The 12,689-nt window shown below is 41.2% G+C and overlaps 1 protein-coding gene across 1 annotated transcript in view; it reads left to right on the top strand.

Annotated features, from left to right (window-relative positions):
- LOC128702120 (PR domain-containing protein 11-like) overlaps positions 1-12,689 on the top strand; it is a gene marked incomplete at its 3' end in the record, with an annotated part of 79,946 nt that overhangs the window by 36,299 nt on the left and 30,958 nt on the right. Inside the window, exon 6 of the mRNA XM_070081011.1 lies at positions 5,784-5,881. Within this exon, the coding sequence (XP_069937112.1) occupies positions 5,784-5,881 (98 nt within the window). The remainder of the gene's footprint in view (positions 1-5,783; positions 5,882-12,689) is intronic.

Genomic DNA, 12,689 nt, shown 5'->3' with positions numbered 1-12,689 from the left:
GGCCTCCACTCCAAACCAACAGATACAGATACTAATGCCGGAAAAAAAATCCCCCCCCAGTACCAACAATACCACCAGTCCGATAACATTCTTCTTTGCAAATATACAGGGTCTAAAGCCAGCTACAAACAACAAAATACCTTTCATCCGTGGACTGCTTGCAGAGGCAAAGGCAATGTTCGCGGCTTTCACTGAGACCCACATAAAGGATCACTTGGACAACGAAGTATGGATCCCAGGTTACAACCTATACAGATGTGACAGAGTGAACAGGCAAAAGGGGGGGGTTGGCCTGTACATTGCAGAGTCACTTGTTTGCACAGAACTGCTTAATGCCTCAAATGACGTAGTGGAAGTTTTAGCAGTAAAGGTCGAGAACCAAAACCTAGTCATTGTGGTAGTCTACAAGCCTCCGGATGCAACATCCCAGCAATTCCAGGAACAGCTGTTAAAAATTGACCACTGTCTGGAAAATCTTCCAGCTCCTGCACCCAACATCTTGCTCCTGGGGGATTTCAACTTAAGGCACCTAAAATGGAGGAATATAGCAAATAATATTGTTGCAGAAATAACACCAGGAGGCAGCTCTGATGAAAACTCACACTCACACGAGCTTTTAAATCTCTGCACAAAATTCAATTTAAACCAGCAAATAATAGAGCCTACAAGACTGGAGAATACACTAGACCTCATCTTCACTAACAATGATGATCTGATAAGAAATGTCACCATATCAAAAACAATATACTCAGATCACAACATAATTGAGGTTCAGACATGTATGCATGGAGCCCCAGACCGACAAAATGAGACTAGTCATGAGGGAGCATTCACCAAATTCAACTTCAATAACAAAAACATAAAGTGGGACCAAGTAAACCAAGTCCTAACCGATATAAGCTGGGAAGATATACTAAGCAACACAGACCCAAACTTATGCCTAGAACAGATTAACTCGGTGGCACTCGACGTATGCACAAGGCTTATTCCTCTAAGAAAAAGGAGGAGTAGATGTAAAATAGAAAGAGACAGGCGCTCCCTTTACAGGCGACGGAAAAGAATAACAGAGCGGCTAAAAGAGGTCAATATATCTGAAATGCGCAGGGAGACACTGGTCAGAGAAATAGCAAGCATCGAACTTAAGCTAAAAGAATCCTTTAGGAGTCAGGAATCGCGGGAAGAACTAAAAGCCATAAATGAAATCGAAAGAAACCCAAAGTATTTCTTCTCCTATGCCAAATCAAAATCGAGAACAACGTCCAGTATTGGGCCCCTACTTAAACAAGATGGGTCCTACACAGATGACAGCAAGGAAATGAGTGAGCTACTCAAGTCCCAATATGACTCAGTTTTTAGCAAGCCGCTAACCAGACTGAGAGTCGAAGACCAAAATGAATTTTTTATGAGAGAGCCACAAAATTTGACTAACACAAGCCTATCCGATGTTATCCTGACGCCAAATGACTTCGAACAGGCGATAAATGACATGCCCATGCACTCTGCCCCAGGGCCAGACTCATGGAACTCTGTGTTCATCAAGAACTGCAAGAAGCCCCTATCACGAGCCTTTTCCATCCTATGGAGAGGGAGCATGGACACGGGGGTCGTCCCTCAGTTACTAAAAACAACAGACATAGCCCCACTCCACAAAGGGGGCAGTAAAGCAACAGCAAAGAACTACAGACCAATAGCACTAACATCCCATATCATAAAAATCTTTGAAAGGGTCCTAAGAAGCAAGATCACCACCCATCTAGAAACCCATCAGTTACACAACCCAGGGCAACATGGGTTTAGAACAGGTCGCTCCTGTCTGTCTCAACTACTGGATCACTACGACAAGGTCCTAAATGCACTAGAAGACAAAAAGAATGCAGATGTAATATATACAGACTTTGCAAAAGCCTTCGACAAGTGTGACCATGGCGTAATAGCGCACAAAATGCGCGCTAAAGGAATAACAGGAAAAGTCGGTCGATGGATCTATAATTTCCTCACTAACAGAACACAGAGAGTAGTCGTCAACAGAGTAAAGTCCGAGGCAGCTACGGTGAAAAGCTCTGTCCCACAAGGCACAGTACTAGCTCCCATCTTGTTCCTCATCCTCATATCCGACATAGACAAGGATGTCAGCCACAGCACCGTGTCTTCCTTTGCAGATGACACCCGAATCTGCATGACAGTGTCTTCCATTGCAGACACTGCAAGGCTCCAGGCGGACATCAACCAAATCTTTCAGTGGGCTGCAGAAAACAATATGAAGTTCAACGATGAGAAATTTCAATTACTCAGATATGGTAAACATGAGGAAATTAAATCTTCATCAGAGTACAAAACAAATTCTGGCCACAAAATAGAGCGAAACACCAACGTCAAAGACCTAGGAGTGATTATGTCGGAGGATCTCACCTTCAAGGACCATAACATTGTATCAATCGCATCTGCTAGAAAAATGACAGGATGGATAATGAGAACCTTCAAAACTAGGGAGGCCAAGCCCATGATGACACTCTTCAGGTCACTTGTTCTATCTAGGCTGGAATATTGCTGCACTCTAACAGCACCTTTCAAGGCAGGTGAAATTGCCGACCTAGAAAATGTACAGAGAACTTTCACGGCGCGCATAACGGAGATAAAACACCTCAATTACTGGGAGCGCTTGAGGTTTCTAAACCTGTATTCCCTGGAACGCAGGAGGGAGAGATACATGATTATATACACCTGGAAAATCCTAGAGGGACTAGTACCAAACTTGCACACGAAAATCACTCACTACGAAAGCAAAAGACTTGGCAGACGATGCACCATCCCCCCAATGAAAAGCAGGGGTGTCACTAGCACGTTAAGAGACCATACAATAAGTGTCAGGGGCCCGAGACTGTTCAACTGCCTCCCAGCACACATAAGGGGGATTACCAACAGACCCCTGGCAGTCTTCAAGCTGGCACTGGACAAGCACCTAAAGACAGTTCCTGATCAGCCGGGCTGTGGCTCGTACGTTGGTTTGCGTGCAGCCAGCAGCAACAGCCTGGTTGATCAGGCGCTGATCCACCAGGAGGCCTGGTCACAGACCGGGCCGCGGGGGCGTTGACCCCCGAAACTCTCTCCAGGTAAACTCCAGGTATGTGCACAGACGTAACACCTCTTCTGAGCCTTTTTCTTGAAAGCAGTAGCAGGTGGTTTCATTAGGAAGTGATCACCATGCTTCAGACAAGAAGGTAGTTGTTGATAATTTCGTGGGCAGTTTTCTATTGCAGGAGTTGTTGCTTGGTACTTGATTATTATTTGTCTGATAACAGACAAACAAAATTCGCCATATGGTAGCTTGTTTCTGGTCCTCATCTTATACATATTACAAGTATTGAGCATGGAAATATCCAGAATATGGAAAAAGTGTTTTATGTACCACTTATAACTCTTGTGAACACAATCAACAAACCGAATCTGCATGTCACATTTGTCCACTGAACGCATATTGAGGGTGTAGTCAATCACAGCTGCAGGTTTTAGAATGGGTTCATTACTCTCTCTATGCTGCCTGCCAGTGTCTGCCATCTCGTTTGTCATGCCACCGAAATGCCATGATGTCATTGGTAGCAAACGCCTGCACCTCACCTCTACGAGTGCCAGCGTCGAACCTGGGCATGTGTTTATGATTTCCACGCACTGTGCCACACACACACGGGGCCAGGAGCTGAGTCTCGACCCCTGCAACCACAATTAGGTGAGTACATCTGTCATGTTCACTTGCAAGAAATCACTGAGTAAGGGGGTTATGTACCAGTTATCAGTGTATGTAATATATGCCCCTTACCAGGATATGGTTCCATCATTGTTCTAACCACATCACCAGAGATACCCAGTAACTTCCTGGTATCTCGCAATGTATAACTTCCAGTGTACACAATTATATCCAATACAAGACCACTGTAGCAATCACAAAGCACAAACAACTTTACACCAAAGTGTTTCCTCTTCCTTGGTATGTACTGCTTGAATGAGAGTCTTCCTTTGAACAGAATCAAAGACTCATCAATAACAAGTTTCCTGAAGGGATAAAAATACATACTGAATTTCTGTTTCAGATACACAAACATATTCGTAATCTTCTATAATCTGTCGTTTCTGTCAAACCTGGTTTTGTCTGAGAAGTGAAGCATATGTAACAGTAGCACAAATCGAGTCACTCCTATTATATCACTGAAACCTGGGGTTGCAATCAGGCGGTCTGTTGACCAGTATGATTTGACACTGTGCTTATACACATGTGGCATAAGCATTATTGTGGCAAACAAAAGATACATCTCAGTCACAGTTGTCTCCTTCCATTAGTGTAGGCATGATTTTAGTGAAAGAGTGAAAGTATTGTTTGCCAGGGTGCAATCAAAGTACATATCTGTTGCTTTCCCTGACAATAATTTCCATCATGGGTTCGTCAAAGAATAAGTTGAAACATTCCAGTTCAGTGGCATTGTTCCCAAGTGTACAAGATGGCCGTATTCCACTTTGACTTTCATCAAAGTGATGGGGATTGGGAACAAAATTGGCAGCTTCCTGCCAATCCCAGGTGTGGTCTGCTGGTGGGTACTGGATACTGACAGGTGGTTGTGGTTGTGGAGGTTGGTGTGGTGGGTGGGTGGTGAATGGTGGTCTTGTTGTAGTTCACCTGAGTCAGCGGTGTGGGTGGCAGCATGGCCCACTGCTGGTGCCTCACGGCTGGCACCACCACTACCACCAACAGATGCATGCACATTTTCCATCCCAATTGCAACACTATCATCTATCTGTTCCTGTTGTACAGCCATGGGATGTAATCCGAGATGTACTCCTTCTCCTTGGAATAACATATTGCACACTACCAGAGTGCATATACCATCGTATATACTGACTCTTCACTGGAGAATATTCTACTTCACTCTTGCTACTGGAACTGTTTTCAAGAGCTTGGAGTTCATATTCACTATCACTATCATCACCATTGCTCACATCTGAATCCTGGATATGGGAAAATACGAATTTCCTCTTTCGTTCTGGTACAACTGAACGTGAACAAGATGGCCCAGCACCAGAGGTGGAAGGTTGAGGGTCATCTGGATTTTCCTCACTATTACCGGTATTATGGTCATTAGTTTCGGTCACAACCTCATCAAAACCTTCAAACTCATCTTCACTGACACTTCCATCTGTATTAGAACTGTCACTGGGGAACAGAAGTGTCCCAATTCGCTGAGGAGTGAGGAGTTTCTTACCGCGAAGCATGGTGAGCAAGGTGTACTAAAATGGCATTCCCACAATGCACCACTGGGTCCCTGAATTTTTTCCTACCACGCACACTGACCACGCAGACTCATTCTCACACATCTAGGCCTACCAGCTGTTTCCCACTTAATTTGAAGCTGCTAGAATTTACGCGTACTAGTACGGCACCAACCCTGAAAGGGTGGCCTGGTGGCTAACGCTCTCGCTTCACACAGCGAGGGCCTGGGTTCGATTCCCAGCCAGAGTAGAAACGTTGGGTGTGTTTCTTTCCACCTGTTGTCTATGTTCCCCATCAGTAAAATGGGTACCTGGGTGTTAGTCGACTGGTGTGGGTCGCATCCTGGGGGACTGACCTCATTTGCCTGACATGCGGAGCATAACAAGGGGCTTTCTATATAGTAGTATGTCATTGTTGTCAGCTAGGCCTGTATACCATGTACATGTACTTGTAGTAAATAAAGATATTATTATTATTATTATTATTGGTTTAAAAAAAATATGATTAATTTTGCACATATTTTCAGTAATTCAGAGCTGATGGTCTGGTATGGTGACGAGTACGGCAAGGAGCTGGGAATATTGTCTTTCCTCAAGAATAGGATATCCATGTGCAGAACTCAGAGTAAGATCAAAGTTCTTACTGTATGTTGTAGTAACTGTATAGTACCTGTATTTATTGTATTAACTGGACCTTTGTCATTTTAACTTCATACCTATATTGTTGTATTAAATGTACTTTTTTTTGTTCATAGTGTACTGGCCATCTCCCACCAAGTCAGGGTGACCTAAAAATTAATTAACTGCACCTTTATTTATTATGTTAACTGTACCTATATTTGTTATATTAACTATGTATATTTGTTATATTAACTGTACCTATATTTGTTATATTAACTATTTTTTTTTTTTTTTTTTTTTTTTTTTCAACAAGTCGGTCGTCTCCCACCGAGGCAGGGTGACCCACAAAAAAGAAAGAAAATCCCCAAAAAGAAAATACTTTCATCATCATTCAACACTTTCACCACACTCACACATTATCACTGCTTTTGCAGAGGTGCTCAGAATATAACAGTTTAGAAGCATATACGTATAGAGATACACAACATATCCCTCCAAACTGCCAATATCCCAAACCCCTCCTTTAAAGTGCAGGCATTGTACTTCCCATTTCCAGGACTCAAGTCCGACTATATGAAAATAACCGGTTTCCCTGAATCCCTTCACTAAATATTACCCTGCTCACACTCCAACAGATCGTCAGGTCCCAAGTATCATTCGTCTCCATTCACTCCTATCTAACACGCTCATGCACGCTTGCTGGAAGTCCAAGCCCCTCACCCACAAAACCTCCTTTACCCCCTCTTTCCAACCCTTTTGAGGACGACCCCTACCCCTCTTTCCTTCCCCTATAGATTTATATGCTTTCCATGTCATTCTACTTTGATCCATTCTCTCTAAATGACCAAACCACCTCAACAACCCCTCTTCTGCCCTCTGACTAATGCTTTTATTAACTCCACACCTTCTCCTAATTTCCACACTCCGAATTTTCTGCATAATATTTACACCACACATTGCCCTTAGACAGGACATCTCCACTGCCTCCAACCGTCTCCTCGCTGCTGCATTTACCACCCAAGCTTCACATCCATATAAGAGTGTTGGTACTACTATACTTTCATACATTCCCTTCTTTGCCTCCATAGATAACGTTTTTTGACTCCACATATACCTCAACGCACCACTCACCTTTTTTCCCTCATCAATTCTATGATTCACCTCATCCTTCATAAATCCATCCGCTGACACGTCAACTCCCAAGTATCTGAAAACATTCACTTCTTCCATACTCCTCCTCCCCAATTTGATATCCAATTTTTCTTTATCTAAATCATTTGATACCCTCATCACCTTACTCTTTTCTATGTTCACTTTCAACTTTCTACCTTTACACACATTCTCAAACTCATCCACTAACCTTTGCAATTTTTCTTTAGAATCTCCCATAAGCACAGTATCATCAGCAAAAAGTAACTGTGTCAATTCCCATTTTGAATTTGATTCCCCATAATTTAATCCCACCCCTCTCCCGAACACCCTAGCATTTACTTCTTTTACAACCCCATCTATAAATATATTAAACAACCATGGTGACATTACACATCCCTGTCTAAGACCTACTTTTACCGGGAAGTATTCTCCCTCTCTTCTACACACCCTAACCTGAGCCTCACTATCCTCATAAAAGCTCTTTACAGCATTTAGTAACTTACCACCTATTCCATAAACTTGCAACATCTGCCACATTGCTCCTCTATCCACTCTATCATATGCCTTTTCTAAATCCATAAATGCAATAAAAACTTCCCTACCTTTATCTAAATACTGTTCACATATATGCTTCAATGTAAACACTTGATCTACACATCCCCTACCCACTCTGAAACCTCCTTGTTCGTCCGCAATTCTACATTCTGTCTTACCTCTAATTCTTTCAATTATAACCCTACCGTATACTTTTCCTGGTATACTCAGTAAACTTATTCCTCTATAATTTTTACAATCTCTTTTGTCCCCTTTCCCTTTATATAAAGGGACTATACATGCTCTCCGCCAATCCCTAGGTACCTTCCCCTCTTTCATACATTTATTAAACAAAAGTACCAACCACTCCAACACTATATCCCCCCCTGCTTTTAACATTTCTGTCATGATCCCATCAGTTCCAGCTGCTTTACCCCCTTTCATTCTACGTAATGCCTCACGTACCTCCACCACACTTACAGTCTGCTCTTCTTCACTCCTAAAAGATGGTATACCTCCCTGGCCAGTGCATGAAATTACCGCCTCCCTTTCTTCCTTAACATTTAAAAGTTCCTCAAAATATTCTCGCCATCTACCTAATACCTCCCTCTCCCCATCTACTAACTCCCCTACTCTGTTTTTAACTGACAAATCCATACTTTCCCTAGGCTTTCTTAACTTGTTTAACTCACTCCAAAATTTTTTTCTTATTTTCATTAAAATTTCTTGACAGTGCCTCTCCCACTCTTTCATCTGCTCTCCTTTTGCACTCTCTCACCACTCTCTTCACCTTTCTTTTACTCTCCATATACTCTGCTCTTCTTATAACACTTCTGCTTTGTAAAAACCTCTCGTAAGCTACCTTTTTCTCTTTTATCACACCCTTTACTTCATCATTCCACCAATCACTCCTCTTTCCTCCTGCCCCCACCCTCCTATAACCACAAACTTCTGCCCCACATTCTAATACTGCATTTTTAAAACTATTCCAACCCTCTTCAACCCCCCCACTACTCATCTTTGCACTAGCCCACCTTTCTGCCAATAGTCGCTTATATCTCGCCCGAACTTCCTCCTCCCTTAGTTTATACACTTTCACCTCCCTCTTACTTGTTGTTGCCACCTTCCTCTTTTCCCATCTACCTCTTACTCTAACTGTAGCTACAACTAAATAATGATCCGATATATCAGTTGCCCCTCTATAAACATGTACATCCTGGAGCCTACCCATCAACCTTTTATCCACCAATACATAATCTAACAAACTACTTTCATTACGTGCTACATCATACCTTGTATATTTATTTATCCTCTTTTTCATAAAATATGTATTACTTATTACCAAATTTCTTTCTACACATAGCTCAATTAAAGGCTCCCCATTTACATTTACCCCTGGCACCCCAAAATTACCTACTACTCCCTCCATAACATTTTTACCCACTTTAGCATTGAAATCCCCAACCACCATTACTCTCACACTTGATTCAAAACTCCCCACGCATTCACTCAACATTTCCCAGAATCTCTCTCTCTCCTCTACACTTCTCTCTTCTCCAGGTGCATACACGCTTACTATAACCCACTTTTCACATCCAATCTTTATTTTACTCCACATAATCCTTGAATTTATACATTTGTAGTCCCTCTTTTCCTGCCATAGCTTATCCTTCAACATTATTGCTACTCCTTCTTTAGCTCTAACTCTATTTGAAACCCCTGACCTAATCCCATTTATTCCTCTCCATTGAAACTCTCCCACCCCCTTCAGCTTTGTTTCACTTAAAGCCAGGACATCCAGTTTCTTCTCATTCATAACATCCACAATCATCTCTTTCTTATCATTTGCACAACATCCACGCACATTCAGACTTCCCACTTTGACAATTTTCTTCTTCTTATTCTTTTTAGTAATCTTTACAGGAAAAGGGGTTACTAGCCCATTGTTCCCGGCATTTTAGTTGACTTTTACAACACGCATGGCTTACGGAGGAAAGATTCTTATTCCACTTCCCCATGGATATAAAAGGAAAAGTAATAAGACCAAGAACTATTAAGATAAAATCAAAGAAAACTCAGATGAGTGTGTATAAATAAACGTGTACATGTATGTGTAGTGTGACCTAAGTGTAAGTAGAAGTAGCAAGACGTACCTGTAATCTTGCATATTTATGAGACAGACAAAAGACACCAGCAATCCTACCATCATGTAAAACAATTACAGGCTTTCGTTTTTCACTCACTTGGCAGGACGGTAGTACCTCCCTGGGTGGTTGCTGTCTACCAACCTACTACCAAATTAACTATTTATATTTGTTATATTAACTGCACTGTACCTATATTTGTTATATTAACTGAGCCTATATTTATTGTATTAACTGTATCTATATTTGTTGTATTTACTACATTTATTTTTGTTGCACTAACTACATGTATATTGTATTAGTTACTCCTATTTTTAATGTATTAACTACACCTATAGTATGTATACTGTCTTAACTATTACTTTATTAGTTGTATTAAGTGTACTATGTACATATACCTATCAGTGATCATCTTGAGCAGTCTTGGATTGAACATCAGCTTGTACATCATACCTTAATTTTGTCCAGTGAGTTTTCCAGGGAAATTTTAAGTTGGTGTTGGTAAAGCTTGCACATCATCCGCAGGAATTGTAGCATTGTCAAAAATGCTAATAGGAATGTTTAAATTATTTTCAATAAGTCACTTTGATACGTGGGTTATCCTAGTGTAAATTCTGCATAATATGCTTGTGTCATTAAGGTGGGAAGTTACACTGCCTGCACTCTGAAGGAGGGGTGGGGCTATTTGCAGTTTGGAGGGGCATCTGAGCTGTAGTATCTATGTGTGTCTGGCAAGGCAGTAATAGTGTGAATGATGATAAAAGTGTTTCTTGTTCTATCTAGGCTGTAATATTGCTACACACTAACAGTGCCTTTCAAGGCAGGTGAAATTGCTGACCTAGAAAATGTACAGAGAACCTTCATGGCACACATAAGTGTGATAAAACACCTAAATTACTGGGAATGGTTAAAGCTCTTTGACTTGTGTTCCCTGGAATGCAGGTGGGAGAGATACATAATTATGTACACTTGGAAAATCCTAGAGGGATTAATACCAAATTTGTTCAGAAAAATCGCTCCATACGAAAGCAAAAAACTCAGCAGGCAATGCAACATCCTCCCAATGAAAAGCAAGGGCACCACTAGCACGATAAGAGAGAACATAAGTGTCAGGGGTCCAAGACTGTTCAACTGCCTCCCTGCACACATAAGGGGGATTACCAATACACCCCTGGCTGTCTTCAAGAAGGCTCAGGACAGGTACCTAAAGTAAGTACCTGATCAACCGGGCTGTGGTTTGTATGTCGGTTTATGTGCGGCCAACAGTAACAGCCTGGTTGATCAGGCCCTGATCCACCATGAGGCCTGGTCATAGACTGGGCCTTGGGGGCATTAACCCCCGAAACCCTCTCCAGGTATACTGCATGTATGGTGAATATATATTTGCAAACTTCTCGGTAAAAAATTTAAAAAACCCTATAGCAATTGGGACTATATACAGGATGCCTCACAGTAATATCCCAGCCTTTAGTGATAAGCTAAAAACATTGTTTACAGATACACAAATGAATAAATACCACCTACTACTAGCAGAAGACATCAACATCAGCCTTGGCCTAACAGATGACCAACCTGTTGCTGACTTCATTATCAATATGAACAATAAACTTCTCATACCCACAATTACAAAACCAACACGGCTAACTGAGATGAGTGCAGCCATAATTGAGCATGTATGGACAAACATACTAGGTCCCCCCCTTAAGGTAGGGATAATCATTGACAACACTACTGACCACTATCCTCCTAACGAACATCTGTAAGTAACCAATGGAATATAATAAGTTCTCCTTTCGACTCCATGATGAGACTTCAATAAGTAACTTCACTGTAGAACTAAGCTAAGTTGACTGGCCTACAGAATTTTCCAATACTGCTGGTATTGATGAATGGGTATAGATATTTCTAAACAAAATTCAAAGACTATATAATAAACATTGTCCCATAAAAGCTAATCAGATCACCAATAAAAGACTAAGTTGCCCATGGATTACTAACAGCATCCTAAGATCCATCAATATGAAACATCAAAATGAGAAACAGTATAGAACGGGCTTAATAACTAAACAGCTTATCAGACGCTGTACATCAGTTCTCAACAAATTAATCAGAAAGTCTAAGCAACTACACTATTCAAATAGATTCACTGAAATGAGAGGAGATATAAAAAAGACCTGGAAAACACTCTCTCAGATCCTGGGCACCCACAAACTGAACAAAACTAGTAATATTGTACTAACTAAACTAATGAACCAAAACTTCAGCCTATTGATATAGCTTACAAGTTAATTGATTTCTTCTCAACAATAGGATCAAATCTTGCCAGTAAAATTCCAATTACCAATAACCAAGCTAATGATGGAAACTAGATGGAAACTCCCCAACATTGCTGTATCTTACAATAACAGAGCCCACTGAGGTTACCATGATTATTAACTCTCTAAAAAACAAATCAGGAAATGTAACCCAAGTACCACCACTACTGTATAAACGAGCAGCTCAAATCCTTTCACCCACCATTGCATTACTCTTCAACAAATCACTAGAAACCAACACTTTCCCAGCATCACTCAAACTAGCTAGGATTACACCAATACACAAAGGTGGTGACCCAGTAGATGTAAACAATTATAGGTCAGTATCAAACTTGCCTTTATTTTCCAAAATCTTTGAGAAACTCATTATATTCCTTCAAAACATAACAAAGCATCCTTAACCCCTGCCAGTTTGACTTCAGGAGAAACAAAAGCACAAATGATGCAATAATAAAAATGCTAGACCTACTTTACACAGCACTGTAAAAAAATAAATACTCGCTTGGACTCTTTATCGACCTTAAGAAAGCTGTTGATGCAGTAGATCACAGCATCCTATTCCTTAGGATTGATCATTACAGTATAAGAGGCCATGCACTTGCATTTATCAAGACCTACTTTACTGTCAAGGGCACAACCTCATCAACAAGACCCCTAGACACTGGTG

The sequence above is a fragment of the Cherax quadricarinatus genome, unplaced genomic scaffold, assembly GCF_038502225.1.
Source record: "Cherax quadricarinatus isolate ZL_2023a unplaced genomic scaffold, ASM3850222v1 Contig1447, whole genome shotgun sequence".
NCBI classification, from domain to species: domain Eukaryota; kingdom Metazoa; phylum Arthropoda; class Malacostraca; order Decapoda; family Parastacidae; genus Cherax; species Cherax quadricarinatus.
Note: the sequence above shows the minus strand (reverse complement) of the source record. Positions and strands in the feature narration are given on the sequence as shown.